The sequence below is a fragment of the Physella acuta genome, unplaced genomic scaffold, assembly GCF_028476545.2.
Source record: "Physella acuta isolate Inbredline_101_S28 unplaced genomic scaffold, ASM2847654v3 ptg001147l, whole genome shotgun sequence".
NCBI classification, from domain to species: domain Eukaryota; kingdom Metazoa; phylum Mollusca; class Gastropoda; family Physidae; genus Physella; species Physella acuta.
The window spans coordinates 100,389-114,385 of record NW_026732664.1 but is presented as its reverse complement, the minus strand read 5'-3'; the positions used below and the strand labels follow the sequence as shown (position 1 = coordinate 114,385).

The following is a 13,997-nucleotide window of genomic DNA, read 5'->3' as shown; positions in this document are numbered from 1 at the left end:
TATATATATATATATATATATATATATATATATATATATATATATATATATATATATATGTTTTAAATATTAAAGAGAAACGTTGCTAGTTTTATTGTATAAAAAAGATTCATGATTCAGTTCATGTGTCTATTTTTAAATCGGTAATTCCCAAAGACACTGTTGGGCGCGCACCTTTTGCGCCGGCTTAGCAACATCGGTAGTCAGTTGGAAATCTCTGAAGGGCATGGCGGCGCTGAATAAGAAAGCTCACTAAAATCGTCCTCTCTTTTTAATAGTGGTTCTTCTCTCGTGTGGCCCTTCTCTCGTGTGGCCCTTCTCTCGTGTGGCCCAACTGTGAGCTATTCAGCGCGTCCTTCAGCTGCCACCAGTACAGCAAGACGAAGGTAAGTTGTGTAGTTAACAGAGAGATACAAAGTATTGTCACTAATCTCTGTAGATCTAGTATGGTCAATGAAAAGACACTTAAAAGCAGTGGCGTAGCGAGGTCGGGTGTCACCCGGTGCGGCACTTAATGGTGTCACCCCATGAGGCGTAGCGACCCTTCCCGGGGACAAACTTTCAAATTTTCGATTTGCACCCCCCCCTCAAACTTTCGATTTGCAACCCCCCCCCCCTCAAGTTTTCGATTTGCACCCCCCTCAAACTTTCGATTTGCACCCCCCTCAAGTTTTTCCTTATATATTTTGCTATTTTTTGCCTTGGTGTCACCCCCCTAAATGGTGTCACCCGGTGCGGTCCCCCACACCCCCCCCCCTCGCTACGCCCCTGCTTAAAAGATCGTTACAAATGGCTTAAGTAACCGAAGCTTGCTTGTCTAATTCAAGAAATTTGACAACATACATCTTTTATCAGACGGAATTTAAGGCTTCAATTAAGGCAGGTGATTTCTAGTTTAGCCAACATGTATTGTGTTAGATCTAGATCTGTGTAGTGTAAGTGTATGGGGTGGTGCTAGGCAGAGATCATATAACACATGTTGCAATCTATTCTTAGATTTTGTTTGCGTTCTAATTTCCGAATGGCTCCAATGAGTTAGTCACATCTGGCTTAGTCTAAATCTGGCTAACATGTAGATCATTTTATAAGCTTGCATTTTAAAATTGGTTTTTATAAAATACGAAATTAATTAATACGTTTCCACGAACTTCTTTAACGATTTTATAGTAATTGTACACTAAACAATGGTGTCGGGTGTTAGTATATGGGAGGGGGGGGGGGGGCAACAATGTTGTATACAATTTCAGGGTTGGTGTTCTATAGAAATTTGATGTCATGTTCTATGGACATTTGATGTCATGTTCTAAAGATTAAGAAAGTGTGTGAACAATTTCCGTAAATTGTCGAATGATTTGTGCAAGATCCATTTGGTCCTAGAAAATTATTTTAATGATTGCAGACATTCTGAATGCTCTCTATAGCCTATAGGACTCACAGAAAACGTGAGAGTTCTAGCAATCAGATAACATGGAACATCAGACCTTCATTAGACACACCAAGACACAGTGTCTGACACACCAAGACACAGTGTCTGACACACCAAGACACAGTGTCTGACACACCAAGACACAGTGTCTGACACACCAAGACACAGTGTCTGACACACCAAGACACAGTGTCTGACACACCAAGACACAATGTCTGACACACCAAGACACAGTGTCTGACACACCAAGACACAGTGTCTGACACACCAAGACACATTGTCTGACACATTCGATACGTTAAACACACCCAACATTAAGCACGGCATATACTTGCACTAACTAGAACATCGCAGGCAGTCTTATATAACATTGTTCTATTCCTCTCCAGCGTAATATATCAGAACACAATAATTAGCCACTCTCAACCCCTTCGTGTTATAGGCCTATATTATGTGCGGGACCTTAAGGTTCAACTTCAACCTTTAACCTTAAAAGTGACGTCACATATTGGTTTCGCTATGTTGATTTACGTGTCTGCCTAGATTGTAGACAGAGCTGTCACGTGATTTTGTTAGGTTTTCGCTGACCCATTGAGTCCGTGTAAATAAACAAACAAACAAACAAACAAACAAACACCGGCACAGTGTACAGAGCGTCCCGTGCAGCACAGTAACTCAAACCACGACAGACACACACATGAGGATACTAGATCTAGAACGGTGTTCTAGGGTGTTCTTGGCTGTTCTTGGATGTTCTAGGTTGTTCTATGAGTCTCATAGAATTTATAAACATACAAACATAAGGCATTGTTCAAAAGGTGCTGAAGACATATTTATGAAGTGTTTTTATCAAAAGTGTATATAACAATGTTAAAACCTAACAATGTTAAAATGATCTCATTTTGGGTATTCAGCGAGAGGTAAAGGGGCATCGTTTACCTCATTTGTCTATTCGGATTGAAATGGTAATACATTTTGCGTATATTTTAATTTTTACCCCGGTTGTTAATTATTTTTTTTTTCATTGATTAAATAATTACAATAATATAGACTTAATGACGTGTGGTTGTCTACACTTAATGACGTGTGGTTGTCCACACTTAATGACGTGTGGTTGTCTACACTTAATGACGTGTGGTTGTCTACATTTAATGACGTGGGGTTGTGTATAGTGAAGTGTGGTTGTCTACACTTAATGACGTGTGGTTGTCTACACTTAATGACGTGTGGTTGTCTACACTTAATGACGTGTGGTTGTCTACATTTAATGACGTGGGGTTGTGTATAATGAAGTGTGGTTGTCTACACTTAATGACGTGTGGTTATCTGCACTTAATGACGTGTGGTTGTCTACATTTAATGACGTGGGGTTGTGTATAATGAAGTGTGGTTGTCTACACTTAATGACGTGTGGTTGTCTACACTTAATGACGTGTGGTTGTCTACACTTAATGACGTGTGGTTGTCTACATTTAATGACGTGGGGTTGTGTATAATGAAGTGTGGTTGTCTACACTTAATGACGTGTGGTTATCTGCACTTAATGACGTGTGGTTGTCTACATTTAATGACGTGGGGTTGTGTATAATGAAGTGTGGTTGTCTACACTTAATGACGTGTGGTTGTCTACATTTAATGACGTCACTTAATGACATGTGGTTGTCAACACTTAATGACGTGTGGTTGTCTACATTTAATGACGTCACTTAATGACATGTGGTTGTCAACACTTAATGACGTGTGGTTGTCTACACTTAATGACGTCACTTAATGACGAGTGGTTGTCTACACTTAATGACGAGTGGTTGTCTACACTTAATGACGTGTGGTTGTCTACACTTAATGACGTTTAGTTGTCTACACTTAATGACGTGTGGTTGTCTTTACTTAATGACGTTTAGTTGTCTACACTTAATGACGTGTGTGTTTCAGAAGAAACAGATTAAAAATGAGAGGACTAACTTAATGACGTCTGGTTGTGTTTCAGAAGAAACAGATTAAAAATGAGAGGACTAACTAAAGTTTCACTTTTCCTGATAGCCTTGATCTTTATATCCCCAACATGCGCCAGTGAGTATTTCACATTCACCCCCCCCCCCCCCCCACTTTGTCTAAGTTTATCTCAGTTTTTCTCTCTTTATCTCATATATCCCACTTTATCCACCTTTATATCCTTAATCTCACATTATCTCACTTCTACTTCACCTCGCTACACGTACATTATGTCTTGAAGAGCGATCATATGCAACACAGTCTGGTGAGTGTCTATGTGCATCATACATTAGGCATGCTCTGTGTTAATCATACATATAACATTAGGCATGCATTTTTAAAGCAGGTTTAAACGACCATTTCACCTATTTTTAACGCAGGTTTAAACGACCATTTCACCTATTTTTAACGCAGGTTTAAACGACCATTTCACCTATTTTAACGCAGGTTTAAACGACCATTTCAACTATTTTTAACGCAGGTTTAAACGACCATTTCACCTATTTTTAACGCAGGTTTAAACGGCCATTTCACCTATTTTTAACGCAGGTTTAAACGACCATTTTACCTATTTTTAACGCAGGTTTAAACGACCATTTCACCTATTTTTAACGCAGGTTTAAACGACCATTTCACCTATTTTAACGCAGGTTTATACAACCATTTCACCTATTTTTAACGCATATTTAAACGACCATTTCACCTATTTTTAACGCAGGTTTAAACGACCATTTCACCTATTTTTAACGCAGGTTTAAACGACCATTTCACCTATTTTTAACGCAGGTTTAAACGACCATTTCACCTATTTTTAACGCAGGTTTAAACGACCATTTCACCTATTTTTAACGCAGGTTTAAACGACTATTTCACCTATTTTAACGCAGGTTTAAACGACCATTTCACTTATTTTTAACGCAGGTTTAAACGACCATTTCACCTATTTTTAACGCAGGTTTAAACGACTACTTCACCTACTCCGGCCCACAGATGATCGCCAAAGCTTGCAATGACAAAGTTTGTAAAACGCCGGACCTTGAGAGCCCGGGATTCTGCACGTGAGTACATCAGGATGTGTGCACGTGTGTACATAGGTGTCAAGGTCGTAGCTAGGGTTGGGGGCGAGATATGACCCACGCAAGAGAGTAAGGCATCACCATGTTGTTAGCTAGGGTAGGGGGCGGGGGGGGGGGGGTACGACCCAGACAAGAGAGTAAGGCAGCACCGTGTCCTTAGCTAGGGTTGGGGGCGGGGGGGGTACGACCCAGACAAGAGAGTAAGGCATCACCATGTTGTTAGCTAGGGTTGGGGGCGGGGGGGGGGGGTACGACCCAGACAAGAGAGTAAGGCAGCACCATGTTGTTAGCTAGGGTTGGGGGCGGGGGGGTACGACCCAGACAAGAGAGTAAGGCAGCACCGTGTCCTTAGCTAGGGTTGGGGGCGGGGGGGGGGTACGACCCAGACAAGAGAGTAAGGCATCACTATGTCCTTGGCTAGGGTTGGGGGCGGGGGGGTACGACCCAGACAAGAGAGTAAGGCAGCACCGTGTCCTTAGCTAGGGTTGGGGGCGGGGGGGGGGTACGACCCAGACAAGAGAGTAAGGCATCACCATGTCCTTAGCTAGGGTTGGGTAGAGACGTGTATTCCAGCCGATAAGAAGCAGATGAAATAAATTGTTTAATGAATTGTCTACTGAATGCATGCCAGTGAAGCCTCACTATACCTGACGTGTTTGGATGAGCACATCTTGAACAACCAGGACTGTAGTACAGGAACTCAGGAGTCTGCTCGCGCTCGCTCGTTTTTCATCAACCTCATGCTCAGGATCAAGTTTTGCCAAGGTCAGGGTCACGGTCAAACTTTGTACAGGTCATGGTGTCAAGGTCATTTGTGTTCAGTGGGTTTTACGTGAGGGGTTCAGTGGATTTCATGTTAGGGGTTCAGTAGGTTTTCTGTGAGGGGTTCAGTGGGTTTCATGTGTGTGGTTCAGTGGGTTTTATGTGAGGGGTTCAGTTGATTTTATGTGAGGGGTTCAGTTGATTGTGTGTAAGGGGTTCAGTAAACAACGCTTCACTTAACTGGTCAGATGAAATCTTTTCCAACTTTGTGACAGATTTTATGGACGTCAAGAAAATTCTTGATTACTGCCAGCCACCTACTTTGAGCGACTTCGACATTTGCCAGTGAGTTTTCTTGTCACTTCATGTTGATTGGTCGTTACATCTTAGCTCTGCTAGTCTGTTTTATCTTAGCTCTGCTAGTCTGTTTTATCTTAGCTCTGCTGGTCTGTTTTATCTTAGCTCTGCTAGTCTGTTTTATCTTAGCTCTGCTAGTCTGTTTTATCTTAGCTCTGCTGGTCTGTTTTATCTTAGCTCTGCTAGTCTGTTTTATCTTAGCTCTGCTGGTCTGTTTTATCTTAGCTCTGCTGGTCTGTTTCATCTTAGCTCTGCTAGTCTGTTTCATCTTAGCTCTGCTAGTCTGTTTTATCTTAGCTCTGCTGGTCTGTTTTATCTTAGCTCTGCTGGTCTGTTTTATCTTAGCTCTGCTAGTCTGTTTTATCTTAGCTCTGCTGGTCTGTTTTATCTTAGCTCTGCTGGTCTGTTTTATCTTAGCTCTGCTAGTCTGTTTTATCTTAGCTCTGCTGGTCTGTTTTATCTTAGCTCTGCTGGTCTGTTTTATCTTAGCTCTGCTAGTCTGTTTTACCTTAGCTCTCGCTGGTTTATTTTATCTAAGCTCTGCTGGTCTGTTTTATCTTAGCTCTGCTAGTCTGTTTTATCTTAGCTCTGCTGGTCTGTTTTATCTTAGCTCTGCTGGTCTGTTTTACCTTAGCTCTGCTGGTCTGTTTTATCTTAGCTCTGCTGGTCTGTTTTATCTTAGCTCTGCTGGTCTGTTTTATCTTAGCTCTGCTAGTCTGTTTTATCTTAGCTCTGCTAGTCTGTTTTATCTTAGCTCTGCTAGTCTGTTTTATCTTAGCTCTGCTAGTCTGTTTTATCTTAGCTCTGATGGTCTGTTTTATCTTAGCTCTGCTAGTCTGTTTTATCTTAGCTCTGCTAGTCTGTTTTATCTTAGCTCTGCTAGTCTGTTTTATCTTAGCTCTGCTGGTCTGTTTTATCTTAGCTCTGCTGGTCTGTTTTATCTTAGCTCTGCTAGTCTGTTTTATCTTAGCTCTGCTGGTCTGTTTTATCTTAGCTCTGCTAGTCTGTTTTATCTTAGCTCTGCTGGTCTGTTTTATCTTAGCTCTGCTAGTCTGTTTCATCTTAGCTCTTGCTTGTTAGATAATTGCTACCTTTAAACTTTAGGCTACATGCCTTAATTATTTCATTTTGCATTTTCATTAAACACATTATATTAACTACTGTGATGTTTAACTTTTATGATGTTTAACTTTGCAATTTGCAGCAAAACTGAGATGTATGTGAACTGTGTCCAGAGTCTGACGTCATCGCCCGACACCCAGGAATTTGAGCAACAATTTGGAAGAATTCTCGTCTTTCTAGCTGAACGATTGGTGGCGTCACGAAACTGCTCAAACCTCGAGGGTAAGGCGTGTCTGTCATCTGTCACACGTCCATCTACCCGTGTCTGTCACACGTCCATCTACCCGTGTCTGTCACACGTCCATCTACCCGTGTCTGTCATCTGTCACACGTCCATCTACCCGTGTCTGTCATCTGTCACACGTCCATCTACCCGTGTCTGTCATCTGTCACACGTCCATCTACCCGTGTCTGTCATCTGTCACACGTCCATCTACCCGTGTCTGTCATCTGTCACACGTCCATCTACCCGTGTCTGTCATCTGTCACACGTCCATCTACCCGTGTCTGTCATCTGTCACACGTCCATCTACCCGTGTCTGTCACACGTCCATCTACCCGTGTCTGTCACACGTCCATCTACCCGTGTCTGTCATCTGTCACACGTCCATCTACCCGTGTCTGTCATCTGTCACACGTCCATCTACCCGTGTCTGTCATCTGTCACACGTCCATCTACCCGTGTCTGTCACACGTCCATCTACCCGTGTCTGTCATCTGTCACACGTCCATCTACCCGTGTCTGTCATCTGTCACACGTCCATCTACCCGTGTCTGTCACACGTCCATCTACCCGTGTCTGTCATCTGTCACACGTCCATCTACCCGTGTCTGTCATCTGTCACACGTCCATCTACCCGTGTCTGTCACACGTCCATCTACCCGTGTCTGTCACACGTCCATCTACTCGTGTCTGTCACACGTCCATCTACCCGTGTCTGTCATCTGTCACACGTCCATCTATCCGTGTCTGTCATCTGTCACACGTCCATCTACCCGTGTCTGTCACACGTCCATCTACCCGTGTCTGTCATCCGTCACACGTCCATCTACCCGTGTCTGTCATCTGTCACACGTCCATCTACCCGTGTCTGTCATCTGTCACACGTCCATCTACCCGTGTCTGTCACACGTCCATCTACCCGTGTCTGTCACACGTCCATCTACCCGTGTCTGTCATCTGTCACACGTCCATCTACCCGTGTCTGTCACACGTCCATCTACCCGTGTCTGTCATCTGTCACACGTCCATCTACCCGTGTCTGTCATCTGTCATCTGTCACACCTTTCCCCAGGTAATGTCAACTCGACCTGTATGTACAGCACCTGCACCGGCCTGATAGAAAACGACCCCGACGATCAATGCTCGTGAGTTTGATTATTCATGACATAACACATGACATATGACACTAATGACATAACACATGACATATGACACTAATGACATAACACATGACATAACACCCGACATATGACACTAATGACATAACACATGACATATGACACTAATGACATAACACATGACATATGACACTAATGACATAATGTATTTGTGCGATGAAAAATATATATGATGACAGGCTGGCTTTGTATGATGACAGACTGACTTTGTATGATGACAGACTGGCTTGTATGATGACAGACTGGCTTTGTATGATGACAGACTGACTTTGTATGATGACAGACTGGCTTGTATGATGACAGACTGGCTTTGTATGATGACAGACTGACTTTGTATGATGACAGACTGGCTTGTATGATGACAGACTGGCTTTGTATGATGACAGACTGGTTTTGTATGATGACAGAGTGTATGACGATGACCACGCCGTGTTTTGCAGTCTAGCGGATGCGTTCATCAGCTGTCTACAGGAGAACGTTCTGGACAATTTGAGCTGCACGTGGTACGAGCAGGGTACCGCCATCTTGGAAGTTGCTGTCGTCGGCATCTACAAACTGACAAACTGTGGCTAAGGTTAGTGTGTGACGCGTGTGTGTGGCATGTGTGTGTGGCACGTGTGTGTGGCACGTGTGTGTGGCACGTGTGTGTGAGTGGGGGGAGGGGCCGCTAACAAAGACATATTTAGAAATAGGCCAAGCAGATGAAAGCAGGTGGATGTATAAACCAATCGAATTGTCCGACCAATTAAAAACTGTGTGAAGGTCAGCTGCAGTGTTTCTTCCAGGGAGGGGGGGGGGGGGGGGAGGCGGACTAAAATTTCTAATGTAATTTTCTTGTTAAAATACGTTTAAATCTAATGTAATTTTCTTGTTATATACTTTTAAATCTAATGTAATTTTCTTTTTAAAATACCTTTAAATCTACTTTAAATCTACTGATATTTTCTTTTTAAAATACCTTTAAATCTAATGTAATTTTGTTTTTAAAATACATTTAAATCTAATATAATTTTCTTTTTAAAATACCTTTAAATCTAATGTAATTTTGTTTTTAAAATACATTTAAATCTAATGTAATTTTCTTGTTAAAATACCTTTAAATCTAATGTAATTTTCTTTTTAAAATACATTTAAATCTAATGTAATTTTCTTGTTAAAATACCTTTAAATCTCTCACGAACAGAGTTCACTTTGGTTCAGTGAAGGACACAACTCTAGAATCTAAAGCTCTCCCCTATGGCAAGGTTTCAATATTTCTCAAGACTGTACTGCTGTCTCTGGAAACAAGATGATGTCAATCAGTTACAGAATTAATTACAAAATTAATTACAGAATTTATTACAGAATTAATAACAGAATTAATTACAGAATTTATTACAGAATTAATTACAGAATTAATTACAGAATGCTTGAAAAAATTCGATGCTCTATTAAAATCTTTTCACACCAAACTGATGATTGGAATGGTTTTGTTCAACATTGGTTGTCTGAGTTGGTGGTTTTGTTCAACATTGGTTGTCTGAATTGGTGGTTTTGTTCAACATTGGTTGTCTGAGTTGGTGGTTTTGTTCAACATTGGTTGTCTGAGTTGGTGTTTTTGTTCAACATTGGTTGTCTGAGTTGGTGGTTTTGTTCAACATTTGTTGTCTGAGTTGGTGGTTTTGTACAACATTGGTTGTCTGAGTTGGTGGTTTTGTTCAACATTGGTTGTCTGAGTTGGTGGTTTTGTTCAACATTGGTTGTCTGAGTTGGTGGTTTTGTTCAACATTGGTTGTCTGAGTTGGTGGTTTTGTTCAACATTTGTCTGAGTTGGTGGTTTTGTTCAACATTTGTTGTCTGAGTTGGTGGTTTTGTTCAACATTGTCTGAGTTGGTGTTTTTGTTCAACATTGGTTGTCTGAGTTGGTGGTTTTGTTCAACATTTGTTGTCTGAGTTGGTGGTTTTGTACAACATTGGTTGTCTGAGTTGGTGGTTTTGTTCAACATTGGTTGTCTGAGTTGGTGGTTTTGTTCAACATTGGTTGTCTGAGTTGGTGTTTTTGTTCAACATTGGTTGTCTGAGTTGGTGGTTTTGTTCAACATTTGTTGTCTGAGTTGGTGGTTTTGTACAACATTGGTTGTCTGAGTTGGTGGTTTTGTTCAACATTGGTTGTCTGAGTTGGTGGCTTTGTTCAACATTGGTTGTCTGAGTTGGTGGTTTTGTTCAACATTGGTTGTCTGAGTTGGTGGCTTTGTTCAACATTGGTTGTCTGAGTTGGTGGCTTTGTTCAACATTGGTTGAGTTCCACAGCTAAATCATTGGCTCTGGTTGAGTTTTGAAAGCTGGGCAGAAGAACTGACCCATACGTTTGGCAGGAAATAAAGGTCGAACTATAACTTGTGTACACTGAATACGGGGTCCTAGTGGTCGATTGATTGGTGTTGAATTGTGGGGGGGGGGGGGGGGGGCTGATTCTTGACGGCCACATACTTAGTCTGGGGTCCCGCATTAGCTGACAGAAATGAGCTGCTCGGCAGAAATCTGACACAGAATGTTCTAGAGGTTTATAGAAATGTTTACTGTTGTCATAGCGACAACCTAGAGGTTTATAGAAATGTTTAGCAACAACCTATTCAAATGTTCGAACGACACTGACAGGAAGTTGAAGGTCGCATGTGGGAAGTTAAAGAGGCACGTGCGATGCTCATCAACCAGATGTAGGGCTGACACATAGGACGGCGTGGTCAGCAGATAGTGTTCGACTGCTTAAATGAACGTTTTGGAGTTCGGATCTAGGATGGCGTCTGTAAAACGTCAGCTCTCTGTGGATTGGACCGCACCACCCCTTCATGTCTTGTACACAGAAACAAATAAACTCTACTTCATCGGAGACCCCCCCCTCTCCCCCATCCCTGTCTAGTGATCAAAGAATTGTAAGATTTCCCCTGTCGCCACTGTCGCTCATAAAACACTTGAGTCGTTGTATTCGACACATTAAATAGCCACCGGCACATTTCTTTACAGTGATTTACATACTAATGCAACAGTATATATTTGGGGAAATAATTTATTTTCTTCTCTTTTTTAAAAGCTTGTTATTTTATTATACAATTTTTATTCAACATTTATACATACCTAGATCTTGGCATGGCATTTGACGTGATTTGATTCAGGACAATCACACAACTATGACGTCACACTATTAATGGATGAACATTGTGGAACAGCTAAGGGTCGGTGGTTCGAATACCTGTGAGAAATTGCCAGGCCTCTGTACATCTGTGTATAGAGTGCCACCGATGGGGAACTGTGTGTCCAATCATTGGCCAGATCAAACGTCAGAGTGACTCACTTAGATGACGGAATAAACCAGCGAGCTACGTAACATATCATTGGGGGAAATGAGGTCAAGTTATAAATAAAACGTACCAGTTGTTGTCATGTTCTCGTGACGATCCTACTTTAATTGACGAGGATAAATTGAAGACAACTTGTAAAGTGTAATTAAAGCGTTGTTAGATTGGGGAAAAGTTGTAATTTGTAAATTAACCGTTGTTAGATTGGGGAAAAGTTGTAATTTGTAAATAAACCGTTTTTAGATTAATTGAGTAGACAGCATTGTCTCAGTAGAACCAAGGGAGGTAATTCCTGTATTTGTGTGGCACTTAACTACAGGCTAGGTCACGTGATGGTAGACTGTGTCATGTGATGCTAGACTGTTAGAACCGTTAAAATACTTTGTTGTGGTTAGGTCGATAGTCAGTAACAAGACAGTTAGGGGGAGGGGCAGAGAGGGAGGGGCAGTGGGTGGAGGGGAGGGTTGGGGTAATAAATAGAGTAACGGGTTAATTGCGACAATCCAAAAATTATGACTGTAATCAGATAAAGTAGCAAGAGAAATGGATGTATAAAACATCAAAACGACATCAAGAAAACTTGATGTTTTGATGTCTTGAACGAAGTGACGTGGGTAGAATCTGACGTCACAGCCTGCTCGTGAGTGGACGTGTTATGTAGCACCCATTAATCTGATGTTTACATTCACTTTGTTGCCTAGCAACGTTTTAAAAAGTGACCAGACGATTCAATGTGTCCACGGGTTACCGGACATCACAAGTCACGTGATCTGTACACACACGAGCATACACGTTGTTTAATGTGACAGCAACATTCACACTTTATAGCTTAATGTGATCTACACAAACATTCACACTTTATAGCTTAATGTGATTTACAACTAAATTTCCCGTTTATATCTAAAAATATATGTCAATTTTGATTGCCAGCAAAAATTGGCTAGATTTACTCACTGTTCTGTTTGAGATTCACATTTGTCTACATCAAGTAGTGCAGGCGCAGGTCAGTGATGTGTCTAAACTTTGACTTGACCCAACGAACTCTTGACCGTCACTCTAGAGTCAGTGGTGTGTCCACACGTTGACTTGACCCAACATCATCTTGACCGTCACTCTAGAGTCAGTGGTGTGTCCACACATTGACTTGACCCAACATCATCTTGACCGTCACTCGAAACAAACCCGCCCTTGTAAAGCTAGAGCCGACTGACATCCGGTGTTAAGTTAAGCTGGGGATTTGTCAAACTGACCTTAATCTAGAGTTGGGATTATATAGCTGCCATATTGGATAACGTGTTATAAAAAGGACAAATAATCTCACATTATATTTGACACTCAGCAAAGTTTTAGATTTCTGAAAGTCATGTGTGTACCATCTAACCAATCAATGGTTGGCTTTGGCCTGTCTATCAACCAATCAACTGTTAGCTTTGGCCCGTCTATCAACCAATCAACTGTTAGCTTTGGCCCGTCTATCAACCAATCAACTGTTAGCTTTGGCCCGTCTATCAACCAATCAACTTTTAGCTTTGGCCCGTCTATCAACCAATCAACTGTTAGCTTTGGCCCGTCTATCAACCAATCAATGGTTGGCTTTGGCCCGTCTATCAACCAATCAAATGTGTCCGTCTGGAAATATGACTCACCCAGCGTGTGGCTACTGCAGTACCTGACAGACTGCGTCTTCATCCAGTTCGTCTGTCTGTTGGGAATTCTGGGTAACGTCTTGACCTTGATGGTGCTGCTCAAGGACGGCCGTACCAGCAGCACCAACATGCTGCTGACGTCCATGACCTTGGTGCACCTGCTGACCGTGCTGACCACGCCCATCCGGCGCGCCAACTGCGTCATCTCGCTCTTCGACCCTGACCTTGCCGCCATGTTTTACCTGTACCAGTTCTGTTACCTGTCAGCCATCAACAGGCTCACCGCCATCTTGTCGACGTCACACGTGGCCTTGATCTCCGTCGAGAGGTTCATGGCCGTCTACTACCCGTTCCACGTCACCTTCACCTTCTCCCAGCGGAAAACCTTGACCTACATCCTACTGACCTATATGTTTTGGCTGGGGTTGTCTCTGCCGTATTTCTTTAGCTATCAGCTGACCTGGACTCATGACGTCACCAATCGCTCGGTGCCAGCACTCAGAACAAAGCCACGCTCAACTTCATCCGCAACATCATCATTAGCATCGTCCGCGGGCCGATCCTGATGGGCGTGGTCCTCGTCTGCTCTCTCCTCATCGGCTTCCGGTTGCACAAGAAAGGCGTGGCGCGCGCCAAGATCTCCAGCGCCAAGTCCGGCCTTGACCTTCGAGTAGTTCGAATGCTGCTAGCCGTGTGTGTGGTGTTCCTGTGTGTGGCCATGCCTGTCTACGCCATCTACCTCTACTACTACATCTGGCCGCCGCCCCCTCGCTCTGACCTGTATTTGTTCCTTGTCCTTGACCTCGCTGACCTTCTCTACGCTATCCACGCATCCGCCAACTTTTTTATCTACATTTCGATGTCCAGAAGATTTCTCAAG

At 42.6% G+C, this 13,997-nt stretch overlaps 2 protein-coding genes across 4 annotated transcripts; both read left to right on the top strand.

Moving 5' to 3' along the window:
* Positions 1-179: 179 nt before the first annotated feature.
* LOC131956393 (uncharacterized) lies at positions 180-9,588 on the top strand. 3 transcript variants are annotated; one of them, XM_059320796.1, is made up of 9 exons: positions 180-386; positions 3,414-3,496; positions 4,374-4,476; positions 5,126-5,259; positions 5,532-5,601; positions 6,818-6,957; positions 8,031-8,103; positions 8,544-8,710; positions 9,320-9,588. In XM_059320796.1, exons 2-8 carry the CDS (start codon positions 3,430-3,432, stop codon positions 8,707-8,709), a joined length of 753 nt encoding a protein of 250 aa, XP_059176779.1. In that variant the 5' UTR covers positions 180-386; positions 3,414-3,429; the 3' UTR covers position 8,710; positions 9,320-9,588. The 3 variants fall into 3 exon arrangements, with proteins under 3 accessions (XP_059176779.1, XP_059176781.1, XP_059176780.1); XM_059320798.1 differs by having other exon boundaries at positions 181-386; positions 8,577-8,710; XM_059320797.1 differs by lacking the exon at positions 180-386 and adding an exon at positions 2,216-2,391.
* Positions 9,589-12,858: 3,270 nt separating this feature from the next.
* Positions 12,859-13,683, top strand: LOC131956408 (neuromedin-U receptor 2-like). The gene has a single exon (XM_059320831.1). The coding sequence runs from the start codon at positions 12,859-12,861 to the stop codon at positions 13,681-13,683; it is 825 nt and encodes a 274-aa protein (XP_059176814.1).
* Positions 13,684-13,997: the final 314 nt, after the last annotated feature.